At 39.9% G+C, this 12,382-nt stretch overlaps 1 protein-coding gene across 1 annotated transcript in view; it reads left to right on the plus strand.

The window, feature by feature from the left end:
- Positions 1-12,382, plus strand: part of PLOD2 (procollagen-lysine,2-oxoglutarate 5-dioxygenase 2) — a 47,599-nt gene that overhangs the window by 12,533 nt on the left and 22,684 nt on the right. The window contains 4 exon segments of the mRNA XM_042878450.1: positions 2,796-2,887; positions 4,238-4,374; positions 9,456-9,619; positions 10,967-11,079. Coding sequence (XP_042734384.1) covers positions 2,796-2,887; positions 4,238-4,374; positions 9,456-9,619; positions 10,967-11,079 — 506 coding nt within the window.

Genomic DNA, 12,382 nt, shown 5'->3' on the forward strand with positions numbered 1-12,382 from the left:
CATTTCCAAAGTAAATAGTACCTTTATAAAAATAGCTTCCTGTCTGTTCTGTGACTATTTGCAAAACTGACTTAGGCAGCTTATTTAGACTTACTGGGTATGAGCACAATACAGGTTCCTTTTGTTTTTTGCATGAATTTTGCAGTGAGTCTTGAAATGCATGAACAAGGTATAGGTAGAATTACTGTGAGTTTCATTAAAAAAAGAGTAACAGTATCCCATAAAGAATAGTAGATTGTTTTACCAAAATGTATTTGTACATTTGTTTAAGACAGTCTTAGTTACACTTAGTGACTGCGAGGGAGAAAATAAGATCAATCCGATGCAGCCCACATTTTATCACTTACGCCATGTTGTCAAGAACTGATGTTGAAATCCTTGCTTTGAGCATTCCTCGGGAAGCTGTAGGTGTGAAAAATGTCTATCCCAAACCAAACTTTGCAGTTACAGTCAGTGCTTGACTGTTCTCCTAGGAAACTGTCAGCAACGGATTCACTTGGCTTGGTGGTGCAGTCTAGTATGATCAGACTTTCCTTAATCTGTTCCATAGAAAAAAATCCTACCCTCTGTCTCCAGCTGTTTTAGCCATAATCTAAGATGGCATGTTCTTCATCCATTCTGTGGTGACTGCTGGTGACTGCTGTAGAATTACTTTAAATTGCATAACCTTTAGAAGAACATATCATACCATTATCGCTGAACTTATGTCCATCTGTGAGTCAGTGTGTCTGTGAGTGCACTGCACTGGAATTCTCTGGGATGGCTCTGCTCTTTTTAGGTGTGCACATGGGATTTTCTTCTGACTCTTGACCACAAAAGGCTGCTAGCACTCAAGCTGGAAAAATGTGGAGTAATATACCTTTTAAAACTGTCTTTCCATAATGTTTGGATGTCCATACCAAGTTGATTGAAGAGTTTCAAATACTCCCAGTTTCTTTGATGCCCGGTGCAGGAGCATCATTGTGGTGTGGCAGAGTCAATAATTAACTTGGGCAGCACCAAGTAACAGCTGTAGAAGGCCTGTTCAAAACAAACAAGTTAGTGTTTTCCTTTGAGTAGGTATTGGTATGTGGGGCTGTCATTGTGTAAGGTTTACATCAATTTGCTGGATGACTGGCTAAGAGTGAGGTTAAAAAACAATCTTGTGTTTGAAAATGTAGAGAAACCATGTCTAGGTTATGGAAAACTGAGCGTGGTAAGAAAGCACTGTATATGATTTCCTTATCCTTGCTATTCTTCATGGTACTCTGATGGCTTCAGCTGAGAATGGACTACCACATCACTGTCTGACCTGGCTGGAGTGCTTGTGGGAGTGAGCTGGTGACTCATACCCAATCTGTCTTATTTCACTGGGGGAGGAAAAGAAGAAATCAGGGGGTCCTGAGACCAATCTCCATAGATTTCCTGCTGCAGTTGTATTAGACAGATTTCATTAGAATTTCATTAGAGTGATTTTTTTTGTTGTTGTTGTTTTTTGTTGTTGTTGTTGCTCTGCAAGTTATGTCTGTGTTAATACAACTATTATTGCTAGCCTGACTGCTCATTGGTACCCTCTAAAGTATATTGATACCTGTCTGTCAAGCATTATCATCTCTAGCAAGTGCATTTCTTATATGAAGAAAAAGGGAAGCAGGCTGCTTCCTTGTGTGTCAGTTTTGTGGGCATCAAACAAAAATAAGATAGCAGGCTGTGACAGATTTGAGTACACTCAGGATGAACTCTTTGCCTGTATTCTGTGCAAACTTCAAAGTTAGCACTAGTGGAAAAGACTAAAGGGTTAATAGGAATGTTTTTTGCAGCAGCCATCTCTAGCAAATGTTACTGTGCTGGTCAGGATAAACCCAGAGGATGTTTTATAGAAAAGTGAGGCAAGAACAGGCGCTGTGTCTGGTATAGCGATTAGAGGTGATTCATTTTACTTTCTGTATGGATTGATCTCCTGGGCTCTGTTTAGAGGGCAGCCGGTGCTTGAACTGAGACCAACTGGAGGAACTACAATGTGCTCTGGGATCCAGGCAGATCTGATTAAGTACTCAATGTTGGATAGGTGTCTTATACTTTTGATAGCTTTGAATTGTGTACCATGATTATGGAGCATATTACTAAGAGTACAGAATGTTGTTCAATAGTATAATCAGGAAAATATCAAGCTGTTTAGTGGGAATTCTTGGCCCTGCTTGAACTGCGTCAAAAGCCCTGGGATATAAAAAGGAAATTGGTTGCATGGTCATTTGCTTGCGTTCAGTAAGAAGGCAAAATTAGCACTAGTATAATTTGCCGACACCAGATTCTGAATAAAACAAAAACCCATGCTCTTTTGTCACTGTCCAAAGACTTAAAAGCAGTCAGTGCAGCCTGCTGGACTCTGGTGTCCACTGTTCGCTGCTGGGTGAAGCTCTCTGCTACCATTCACTCGTGAGACAAGAGGTGACAGGATTAGCTCAGGCAGAGTAGTAATAAACTATTTTTGTTTCAAAGATTCCTTCCTGTCCAGAGGTCATACTAGCTTTGTTTTTATCTCTTGAGCTAGCTGTTTACAGAGCAGATACTTCTCTGCTTCCTCTTCCTGAAGATAATTTTAAATACAGCATCTTTGTCTGTAGGATTTCTTGTCTGGTGATGTCTCATGCCTATAACATGACTGTATATTTGCCTGTCTCTTGGAATCAGATGTGGGCAAATTGTGAAGTCATTGATACAGTGTGCTTTTGTTGTAACTGTTGTAACTGTTTTGTTGTAACTGTTGTAACTTTGGCCTGAAAGCTTAATATATGTTCCTTCTTTTTCTCTCACAGATAACCTCCTAGTTTTTACTGTAGCAACTAAAGAAACCGATGGCTTTCATCGCTTCATGCAAACTGCAAAGCACTTCAACTACACAGTGAAGGTACAGTATGTTCTCATGCCAAGTAGTCATACTACACAGCCTTTAAGGTAGAAACAGTGCAGTAATAACTGAATCTGTTGAAACCTTCCCATGGCAGCGAAAGGAGATTAGTAGATAGTGTGGTCAGGACCCTCAGTCATTCTGTCATAATTTATCATCTAGTCTGGCCTTGCAGTGCAACTTGTTTGTTTTGAGCAGCTGTACAACTGCTGCTGGAAGCTGTACTGGCAGCACAGGAGGTGGTGAGTGTTCCCATCCTGTTTAACCAAGGTGGGAGTCCTGCTGTGGAAAAGGAGGGAGGGTCACAACTGCAAGCTGCCTTCTGTTACCCAAGACTCCGTAACTCTATGAGAGTACAAAACATTTCTAATGATTTTCCTAGCCTCTTGTGTCTTGTTCCCTGTCTCCATATGTCATGTACTGAAGTTGGCCTTTACGTGACCTTGGGAAAAAAGCAAAAGCCCTAACTATCTTGTAACTTTCCACACAATTTTTGTCTGCAAAAGAAAAAATCCAGGAATTCAGATTGTATTATGACATTCTTCTGCTTGCTTACTCACCACAGTGTCTGAACTGTAATTAGGAAATGATTTGGTCTCTGAAGTTTGACTTTTGCTGTTGAACTTGAAAACCTGAGAAAACCTTTCCTAAAGTTAATGTTGTTCTAAAGCACTTGAGGAGCCCGGGCTCTGCATACAGCTATTAGCTTTGCAGATTTGTCTAAAACAGCGTGCAATTCATTTGTTTCAGGTTTTAGGAGTTCCAAAAATCTTTTATCTTTCAAATGCTCAAAACCCACAAAAATGTTAAGGTAAAATTGGCACTTGGCTACACAGAAATGTTGTTCAGCTGATTTTAGCACCCAGTTGTAAACTGGGGAATCTATCCTTCATTTGTATAAAAGTGTTCTGGGGGTATTTCAGGAATAGTGGAGCTTGGAATTTGTATTAGTAACATCCTGATCCCTCAAGCTTTTTGATACTTCCTGTTCCTAAAATGATGAAATTGTCTTCTAAACATCTCATTCAGAATGTTCTTCTAATATAAGTTTTGAAACAATTATTCATTTTTTCCTTTTTCTGATGGAAATGTGTTTAAATAAACAGTGGTAGCAGGCAATTACTTGATTCTTATTTGGTTAAGAATTTTGTCTCATGTTTTTGCAGTGATGTCATCGTGCTGAATGCTGCTTCAGACATGGAAAACTTATGATGCTGGAAATGCTGGCTTGCTGTGCTTTAATGCATTGCTTCTGCTTTAACATCTGTTTTCAATAAGGGTCTGCTTTCAAAAGCCTCTTGTTTTTTGTTACCAGCAAAAAAAAAAAAAAAGACTTTTTACTTATTCCAGGTACTTGGAAAAGGTGAAGAGTGGAAAGGTGGTGAGTTGGCAAACTCCATTGGTGGAGGGCAGAAAGTCCGACTGCTGAAAGAAGGCATACAGGGCTATGCTGATCAAGAGGACTTGATTGTAATGTTTGTTGAATGGTGAGCAAACCTGGCTTGTCATTACATTTAAGCTTGGGTGTGCACACAGAAGTAGCTGGTGTGATGTGCTGAAAGTTGCATGCTTCTCTGTTTGTTTGAGAATGTTTGCTCCCATTTTTTTTTCATTCATAAAAATAGTAGATTCTGCTTGGAGCAATCACTGCTTTTTTAAAAGGATTTACAGATGTAAGAGTTGCTCATAGTTCTGCTGCCTCGAGGGGGTGAAAAAATGTTGTTGGAGCTGACAAGCTTTCAGGCAATCAGGCAATCGTGCATCCATCCCTCCTTCTGCTGCGGTAGTGTGGGATGTGGCTGAGGGCTGGGAGCTGGAGGACTGGCAAAAGCAGCTCCAGAAATAATATGGCCAGAAGATACCGGAGTGTGATCTCCATCCATGAAGTAACAGTGACATGGAGGAAGCTGGAAAACAGGCTCTTGAGGAAAGCACTTAGTGAGAGAACTCCTTTTATGTGCTGGAGAGCTGAAGTGAGGCACTGTGCCATACAGACCCCCAGTGCCTGCTGTGTCTGCAGATGGAAGCATGGAGACAGGGCTGCTGTGGGTGCCAGATTACTGGTCACAGCATGGCTATGCCTAAGCATATGAGCCTATATAATGTGCCTAAGCATATGAGCCTAATATAATGAGCCTCCTCATTGGAGGCCAGATAGCCTTCTTTCTGTTGCAGAAAGCAGGGGGTTTTGAACACATTTACTTTTTTTTTTCTTTTTCTCTTCCTGTGCGTGACAAGAGAATGCTGAGAGCAGGTAAGGGTCCAGCTCATGGTAGCCACTAAGGCCTCTCACACCCATGCTAGGGTCACTGAAGGATCCTACAAGGAGGATGTGGGGCAGGCCTGGAGCTTGTGCATGGTTCACACTCTGTTACCAGCTCATCTTGAAATGTCTGCTACTAAATTTTCCTTCAGTACTTTGAGCAAGCTTTATATGGGAAATGGATTTTTACACTTCTGTAACTTCAAACTGTATGTAACTTTCAGAGCTACATATTCTTGTTCGCTCATTTGTTTTCTTTCTAACTTGATTAACAGTTTTCTGTTCAATAAGTAGAAAAAGTAACTTTGTAAAAATCAATATGTACATGCTCGTAGTGTTCTGGTGATCATGTGAGACCTGAAAGATATTTGAGAGTAATGAGGGGAATAGTTCTGATCTGTAAGAGGCTCAGATAAATCATCTGTTTACTTAACGCTCACTGCTTATATTGTCTTATTGTTTTCTAACGTATAATCTCAGTACCTCACTGTTTTTCCCTATATGGTAAAATACTTAAATTGATTTGGGTATAGCTCAAATTTCTCCAACATAATTTTTTATATCCAGGATGGGCTGTCTGAGAGGGAGATAGATGAGAGAATACAGCAGACCATGTGTGTTCAAGTACAGATGTCATAATCTTTCTTGCCATGAAAACTTGCCATTTTAAGCCTCCTGGGTTCTTGAAGGCTATAATCCCAAATACATGTTGATTTAAAGCTTTTGGAACAGACTCCAAGTAGGAAAAAAAAATATTTTTCTTTCTGGTTCTAGCATTATGTTTTAATTATAATGAGTCTTTGCATTTCCAGGAATCCTTGTTATTGATTTAAGCACTGAGAAATGTAGCATATCTATAGGAAATTCCTTTCTTTTTCAGGTATTTATCTTTATATTCTCTGTGAAGCATTTGGGATGTTAATCTTGGTGGGGGGTAGAAGGAATCTCCTGGTTTATTTACTGTAACTAGGTGAATAATTTACAATGAACTTTTTGTGCAGCTTCTTGCTATTTTTTGAGCAGTGTTTTTTATGTGGCTCGCAATTCTGGAAATAGTTTCAACTTTTTTAGTAGTCAGCTTGTGTCTAGGTGCAGATGGAATACAATTGAAATTAGGTTTGTTTTTGTGAGAGCTAGCTGCTGGTTTATTTTGGACTGTTTCAGACTGAACTGGCTAACGGCCAGCACAGACTGGGCTGAAATGGTTGGTGCTGTGACTGTTCACCCAGAACTCCCACAGAAATCTGCTTGTGTTGTAGAACACTGTTGAAGTCTCGATCATTTTTTAAAACATTTGCCGGGAAATGAGGGATAACCATTTTGAGATATGCAGAAAGTGCCATTGAGGTATGATTCTGGCGGAAATGCATTGTAAACAACTAAGTGTGCAGCCTAACAGTCCACTTAAATAATATGAAATATGGGACCTGCATTGCTAGTTGCAAATCCCCCTTGTTTGTACATGGAGCTCTTTAACTTGCAGCTCAAATAGGAACAGGTCTTTATTGTTATAAAGCTGTAGATGCAAAGTTGCACGTTCTGTTCTGGAAGATCTGCACCCCGTGATCACTTCCCAGCTGTGACAAGGCACTGGGTGCACAGAGGGTGTGACTTGGGGCCAGAAAAGGAGGAAGGCTGGGTGGATTCCAACCCTGAACATCAACCATCTGGGAACTTCAGGAAATGGGACTGGAGTTGTGGAAACTTTATTTACCCCCTCCACCTCCTAGTTAATCAGAAGGATTTACAAAGAACAAATAAGTGTATGTGAGCTTTTCCAGCTTGTCAAAATGACCTGCCTCCTTCTGGATATATCTTTACTTATTCTTCTCTGTCCAATTCTAAAGTCCTTTTCAAATCTGGAACACGGCTCATCTGCTTAATTGTCAAAGATAGTCCTGGAACCCATTTTGCGATGGTCTCAGTGGGGTAGACCTCAGCTGGATCTTTCTTATGATAGGAATTTGGTGCTGTGCCTGACGTAGTAGGGAAGAGAGGCAAATGGATAGGTTTGAGCTTGGCTCAAGAAGTTCTCCATTTGTCAGAGACAAGTAGAACTGTGTAAAGCCACAGATGAGGACTAATGGTGAGGAGCAGGAGGCTGGTGGAGATCCTGTTTGGGGAGGGGTGTAGGTTACTTCTTGATGAAACAGAGCCACAAAAATTGGTGGAAAATGTACATACATGATAGACTTATGCCCTTGCATAATATCCCTTTGTATGTAACGTTTACAATAATTGCTAATACAATTTAGCTGTTCTGAGTTGAGCTCTGTGCTGTGTTCTGTATTATGAACTGTGCTGCACTAAGTAGCATATCCTTTCCCAAGCAGAGCCTGTGGCTAGCGCAGCATGTTGCTCAGCTTTGGCTTTTTTTCCAGAATGACACTCATTGGGAAGCAACGTTCCAGGGGTGTTTGGTTCCTTCCTGCAGCTGCAAATCATTGCAGCAGCAGCACTAACCTGATCAAAGAGGAGAAGCACAGCCTGCCATAAGCTATTAAGTTAAAGCCTCAGACAAATCTCTGTTTTTGTCTGTCTTCAACTCTTCTCCTGTTTCTTGCTTGTTCTTCAGGCCCATTCTGGCTTTGAATCAGACTACACTAGCTGAATGGAAAAGGGAGGAAAGTACTGTTCTGTATATTTTGGGCAGAAGCAGGCAGTTTTTGCAAAACTGGGGAAGCTCCAAAATGTACACTACATTTTTTTTTTTTTCTTTCTTTTTTTTTTTTCTTCATACATTCTTCTGCCAAAGTTACAGAAAAACAAAACAGTGAAGGTTTGCAGAACCCCACTTACTTTATATAGACTACATAACACACTTCCTCTCCAGGGCTCTTGCTTTGCTCTGCGGTGGAGATCCATTGCATTTGTAAGCCAGCTGTTGTTCAGTTTTCTTAGTCCAATTGCATGAAATCCCCTTTGAAGAAAGGACGTTTTAAATAATTCGGAACTGTAACAAAGAAGCACCAGAAGGCAGTAAGAGTTGGTTTCTTGGCACTATTGCTGAGTAACACATTGCAATGCAAAAAATTCTGTTTACTGCTCGTGGGATACTGCTGTCCTATCTCCTAGCCTGGCTTAAATACTTAGCAAGAACAAAATCGTGATAAAGATGAGACCTTTGGAGCTGGTAGCTGTACCCTTCCTCTGCCCTATTTCAGGACTGCAGATTTTAGGTACCTAAGGCAGATGCATGAAATAAGAATATCCCCATAAACAAAACAGCTGAAACACTACCATTAAATTCAGATATTTTGTTTCTTCAGCCAGAGATTAGTCTGTTATGCTGTGATCCCAATATTTCCTCACTTCATGCCATGTGAAATGAACCTTGAAGTGTTTTGTGCATTAATGCTTTTATATGTTGATCTCGAGCATGAACAAAGGAGCCTTATGCTTTAAATTATTTAATCATTTACATTCATTTCGTGGTTTTTCAGAGGATTTGATTTAGATTTTGTTCTACAGCAAGGAACCTCTGGGTTCACAATACTCCATCATTATATGACCTTTGCCAAAGCTTCACCTTTTCTGCTCTTGGCTAATGCTGGCCTCCTCTTATGGATAACTCCTTGGCTCCTTGGTTTAGATATCAGCCTTTCCAACTTTCTGTCTTTGTGATTGAGAATCAGGAGTTAAATCTGATGAACACATAAAAAATAGGCTACTTTTATAAGTAAATATTATGAAGTTTAGGGTCTTCTGAAGTCTTCAGCACATCAAAAAAGTTAAAGCAGAAATTTAAATATTGTGAAGATGTAACACAGTTTAACGATAGTCTGTGTTGAGAAATGATATATTTTGAGAAATAGATGTATGTGCCTAAGGAGATGTCAGACAGAAGTCTGTGCCAATGTGTTTTGGAACAAGATCACCCCAAGTTTCCCAGTAAGTCATCAGTAAGTTCTCCTTCATCTACAAATATATATGTTTTTCCTTTTAAATATAGAACTCCTTCTTTTAAAGATGCATACTTACATTTTACTCAAAATACATGAAACTTGAAAATCAGTTTCAGGTAGAAAAATTCTGAATGGAGAAGAAATGTGGAAGGCTCAGAAAAAATAAATGGAAATGGAAGGGGAAACTGTTGGTTAAATAGTATTGATTGAGGACTTATTTTCCCAGAAGATTGTAGGATTTTTACATATGGTACAGTTTTCAGAAATATGATGTCACTTTTCAGAAAAGAATGGCTGTCTGATTTTGATGTTTACATTTGAATAATCAAACCATTTGTTGCTTTGAACACAGAATCATTAAAATCAAACCAAACAGTGGACATCTTTTCTTCATTTTCAGCTATGATGTAATCTTTGCGGGAGGACCTGAAGAACTGCTAAAGAAATTTCAGGAAACAAATCATAAAGTAGTGTTTGCAGCAGATGGACTAATTTGGCCAGATAAAAGGCTAGCTGACAAGTATCCTGTGGTCCGGAGTGGAAAACGATTCCTGAACTCAGGAGGTAAGTGTGATTTGTGAATATGCTAAATCTTGAATTAGAGCGTGATGCTTTCATTATGTTTTATGTCTTTGTATGTGTAGGTATTCCTGAACTCCCGAGGAACTCACTGAAGATTGCATTGCTGTTTACCACTCTGTCCCTTGAACGTCTGCTCTTTTGTTCTCAGGAATAGATTTCCTTTGAAATCCCATGGTATTTTTGACAATGCCGCTGAGTGAAGCATGTAAATCAAGTGAAGCCTGGGGCATAAATGCCCTGCAATGAAATGCTATGCAGGGACCACCCAGTTACTGGTCTAGGGGTAGAAGCATAAGGTAGTACATGCTGTTTACAGGGACAGATCATGAGCTGGGCCACAGAATTTCCTGCCTTGTTGGTACCCTGGTTTCTAAGGTATCTCTGGACCTTGTGCACAAATGCTGGTGATGACTGCCTGTCCCCTCAGCATGGCTTGGATCATTTGATTCAAGGGAATTGTGGGTTACTCCCATTAATCTCAATGCAGTGTTAATTCTGAAGTCTCCTTTAGATGCCAACTTTGTTAATTGTTTTGCAGGTGATTAATACATGTGTGCATTGACTCTGACACTGTTTATCTGCTATAGAGCACAGTACTTCCCTCTACCTGGATGAACAGTCTAGGCACGCTGCAGATCTGAGTGTCCCCACACTTTCTCTTTGCCTAGGCTATCAGGCTATCATCCCTTTTTTTTCTTTCTTTTTTTTTTTTTTTTTTTGTATTCTGTCTGGGTTTTTTTGTTTTGGTTTGATTTGGCTTAAGTGTAATGCATTTCAGGTTCAAATTGAATTCCACTTGTAGTTCTGGCAGGATCAGTTTCAGGCTTTTCTGCCAGTAGGAAGTGATTCCTTCAGATATTCAAAAGCTGTCTGGACACAACCCTGGGTAATGTACTCACAGGGACCCTGCTTGATCAGGGAGGTTGGACTAGATTATCTTCAGTGCTCCTTTCCAATCTCAACCATCTGTGATTCAGTGACTGGTGAAAATGGAGCTTTTTTTTCTACAGTGGGCTTCTTTCTTGGGAACAGTAGTAGCCTGGTCTCATGCTTTGGAGTTTGCTGGACCATCTGAAGCATATCTGTTTCCATCTTGAACATGTCTCTTTGCTATTTTTTACCTTAAAATAGCGTTACAATAAAAATAACCTGTAATTGCAAACTCTTTAGAGCAGAACTAATGCATATCACAGAAAACTAGATTTTTAAGCCAAACTGTATGAATTTCATACATTGGCACCAAACACTTTGAATGAAGTCCTTGACTGAGGGACAGCATTGGCGGAGAAGTGCTTTTTATGGAAATAACTTGTGTGTTTAATATTGCAGGATTTATTGGTTATGCTCCGTATATAAATCGTATTGTGCAGCAATGGGATCTGCAGGATAATGATGATGACCAGCTGTTTTACACCAAAATCTATGTTGACCCATTGGCGAGGGTAGGTAGTGGCTGGCTTTCTCATCTCTTTCTGCTTGAAATAACATGCTGATCCTCATAAAACATCAGGAGATAAAAATAAAAGGAATGCTGTCTCCTTCTTTCCTGAATGCCATGTTGACAGTGGTGTTTGTTCTCTGGAGGTTCCTACTGTCAGAGTGATGAACAGTCTTCGGAAGGGTCATGACTTGAAATACAGTTTCAGGCTGCCTGCGGATCTAGGCAGGCTGTGCTTCGTTGTTAGAAATAATAGCTCTGAGGTATATGATTAGGCACATTCATCTCAATGAGGGTCCCATGTAGTCTGCAGTTTGACAGCCAGAGAATGTGGCATTTTTCCAGGATTTCACTGAACTACTTGCTGATCCAGAGTTTTTAGATTTTGGGTTGCTGCCATTTCAGGTCCTGCCTGGAGCTGCATCCAACTCCTCAGCTTTTTATGCAGATATGTTCAGTAAGTCTGCATCATAAATTGTGGGGGGAGACCTCTCCAAGCCCTAGCTTAACAAAGCTCTGTGCTGATTAGGAGCCTTAAAACATAGTAGATCAGAGGCATGGGCTGGGTACAAGAAAAAGTGGGTTAAAAAGAGTAAACAATATTTTGATGCAAGAAGACTTCTAGAAGCTGATATTTTAGAATTTCGAGATTGACTTTGGTCGCTTGGGTGCATAAGGCAGGTCTAAAGTCTTTGAAATGTATGTATGTTCTTTTAAGTTCTGTTGAGTTATGCCTGTGATGTAGGGCATATTTAGATACAAGTACAGAAATGTTTGAATTGTCTTTATGAAAGTTAAGTCAGATGCTAGATATGCAATTGAAAGGACAGTGCGTAGAGACGCTCGAGCTGACTCTGCACCAAGCTCACAAGTAATGTATTTAGCTGTCTGAACTGATTGTCTTCTAGACAAAAAGTGTGTACCTCTGCAGAGGGCACCACTACACAGTGGTTCAAAATGCTCCTATAGTACTGCCTATAGTTACTGGCTACATACAGAGATGTGGAGATTCTGTAAGATTCTATACGCTTCTTAAGTACTGATCCTCTGTACAGTAGTGCTCAGAACTGTAGAATATGCAAGGAAATCTTGGATGATTCGAAACAAAGTACTCATATCTAAATAACAGCTTTTAAATCTATTTTAAAGGATATGTCTTATTGAGCAAGTGTTAAAAACTTTTGAACAAGGTACACTAAATGTGAGTGTAGGTGAGTTTAATAATTTAGTACTAGGAATATGTTTTGAGCGAAGGTATTTTCTGTTCTGACGTGATACTCAGATTTGGCACGCTGTTATTTTGAAAC

Source organism: Lagopus leucura, unplaced genomic scaffold (genome assembly GCF_019238085.1).
Source record: "Lagopus leucura isolate 7727_CA_CO unplaced genomic scaffold, USGS_WTPT01 Super-Scaffold_100021, whole genome shotgun sequence".
In the NCBI taxonomy this organism is placed as follows: Eukaryota; Metazoa; Chordata; class Aves; order Galliformes; family Phasianidae; genus Lagopus; species Lagopus leucura.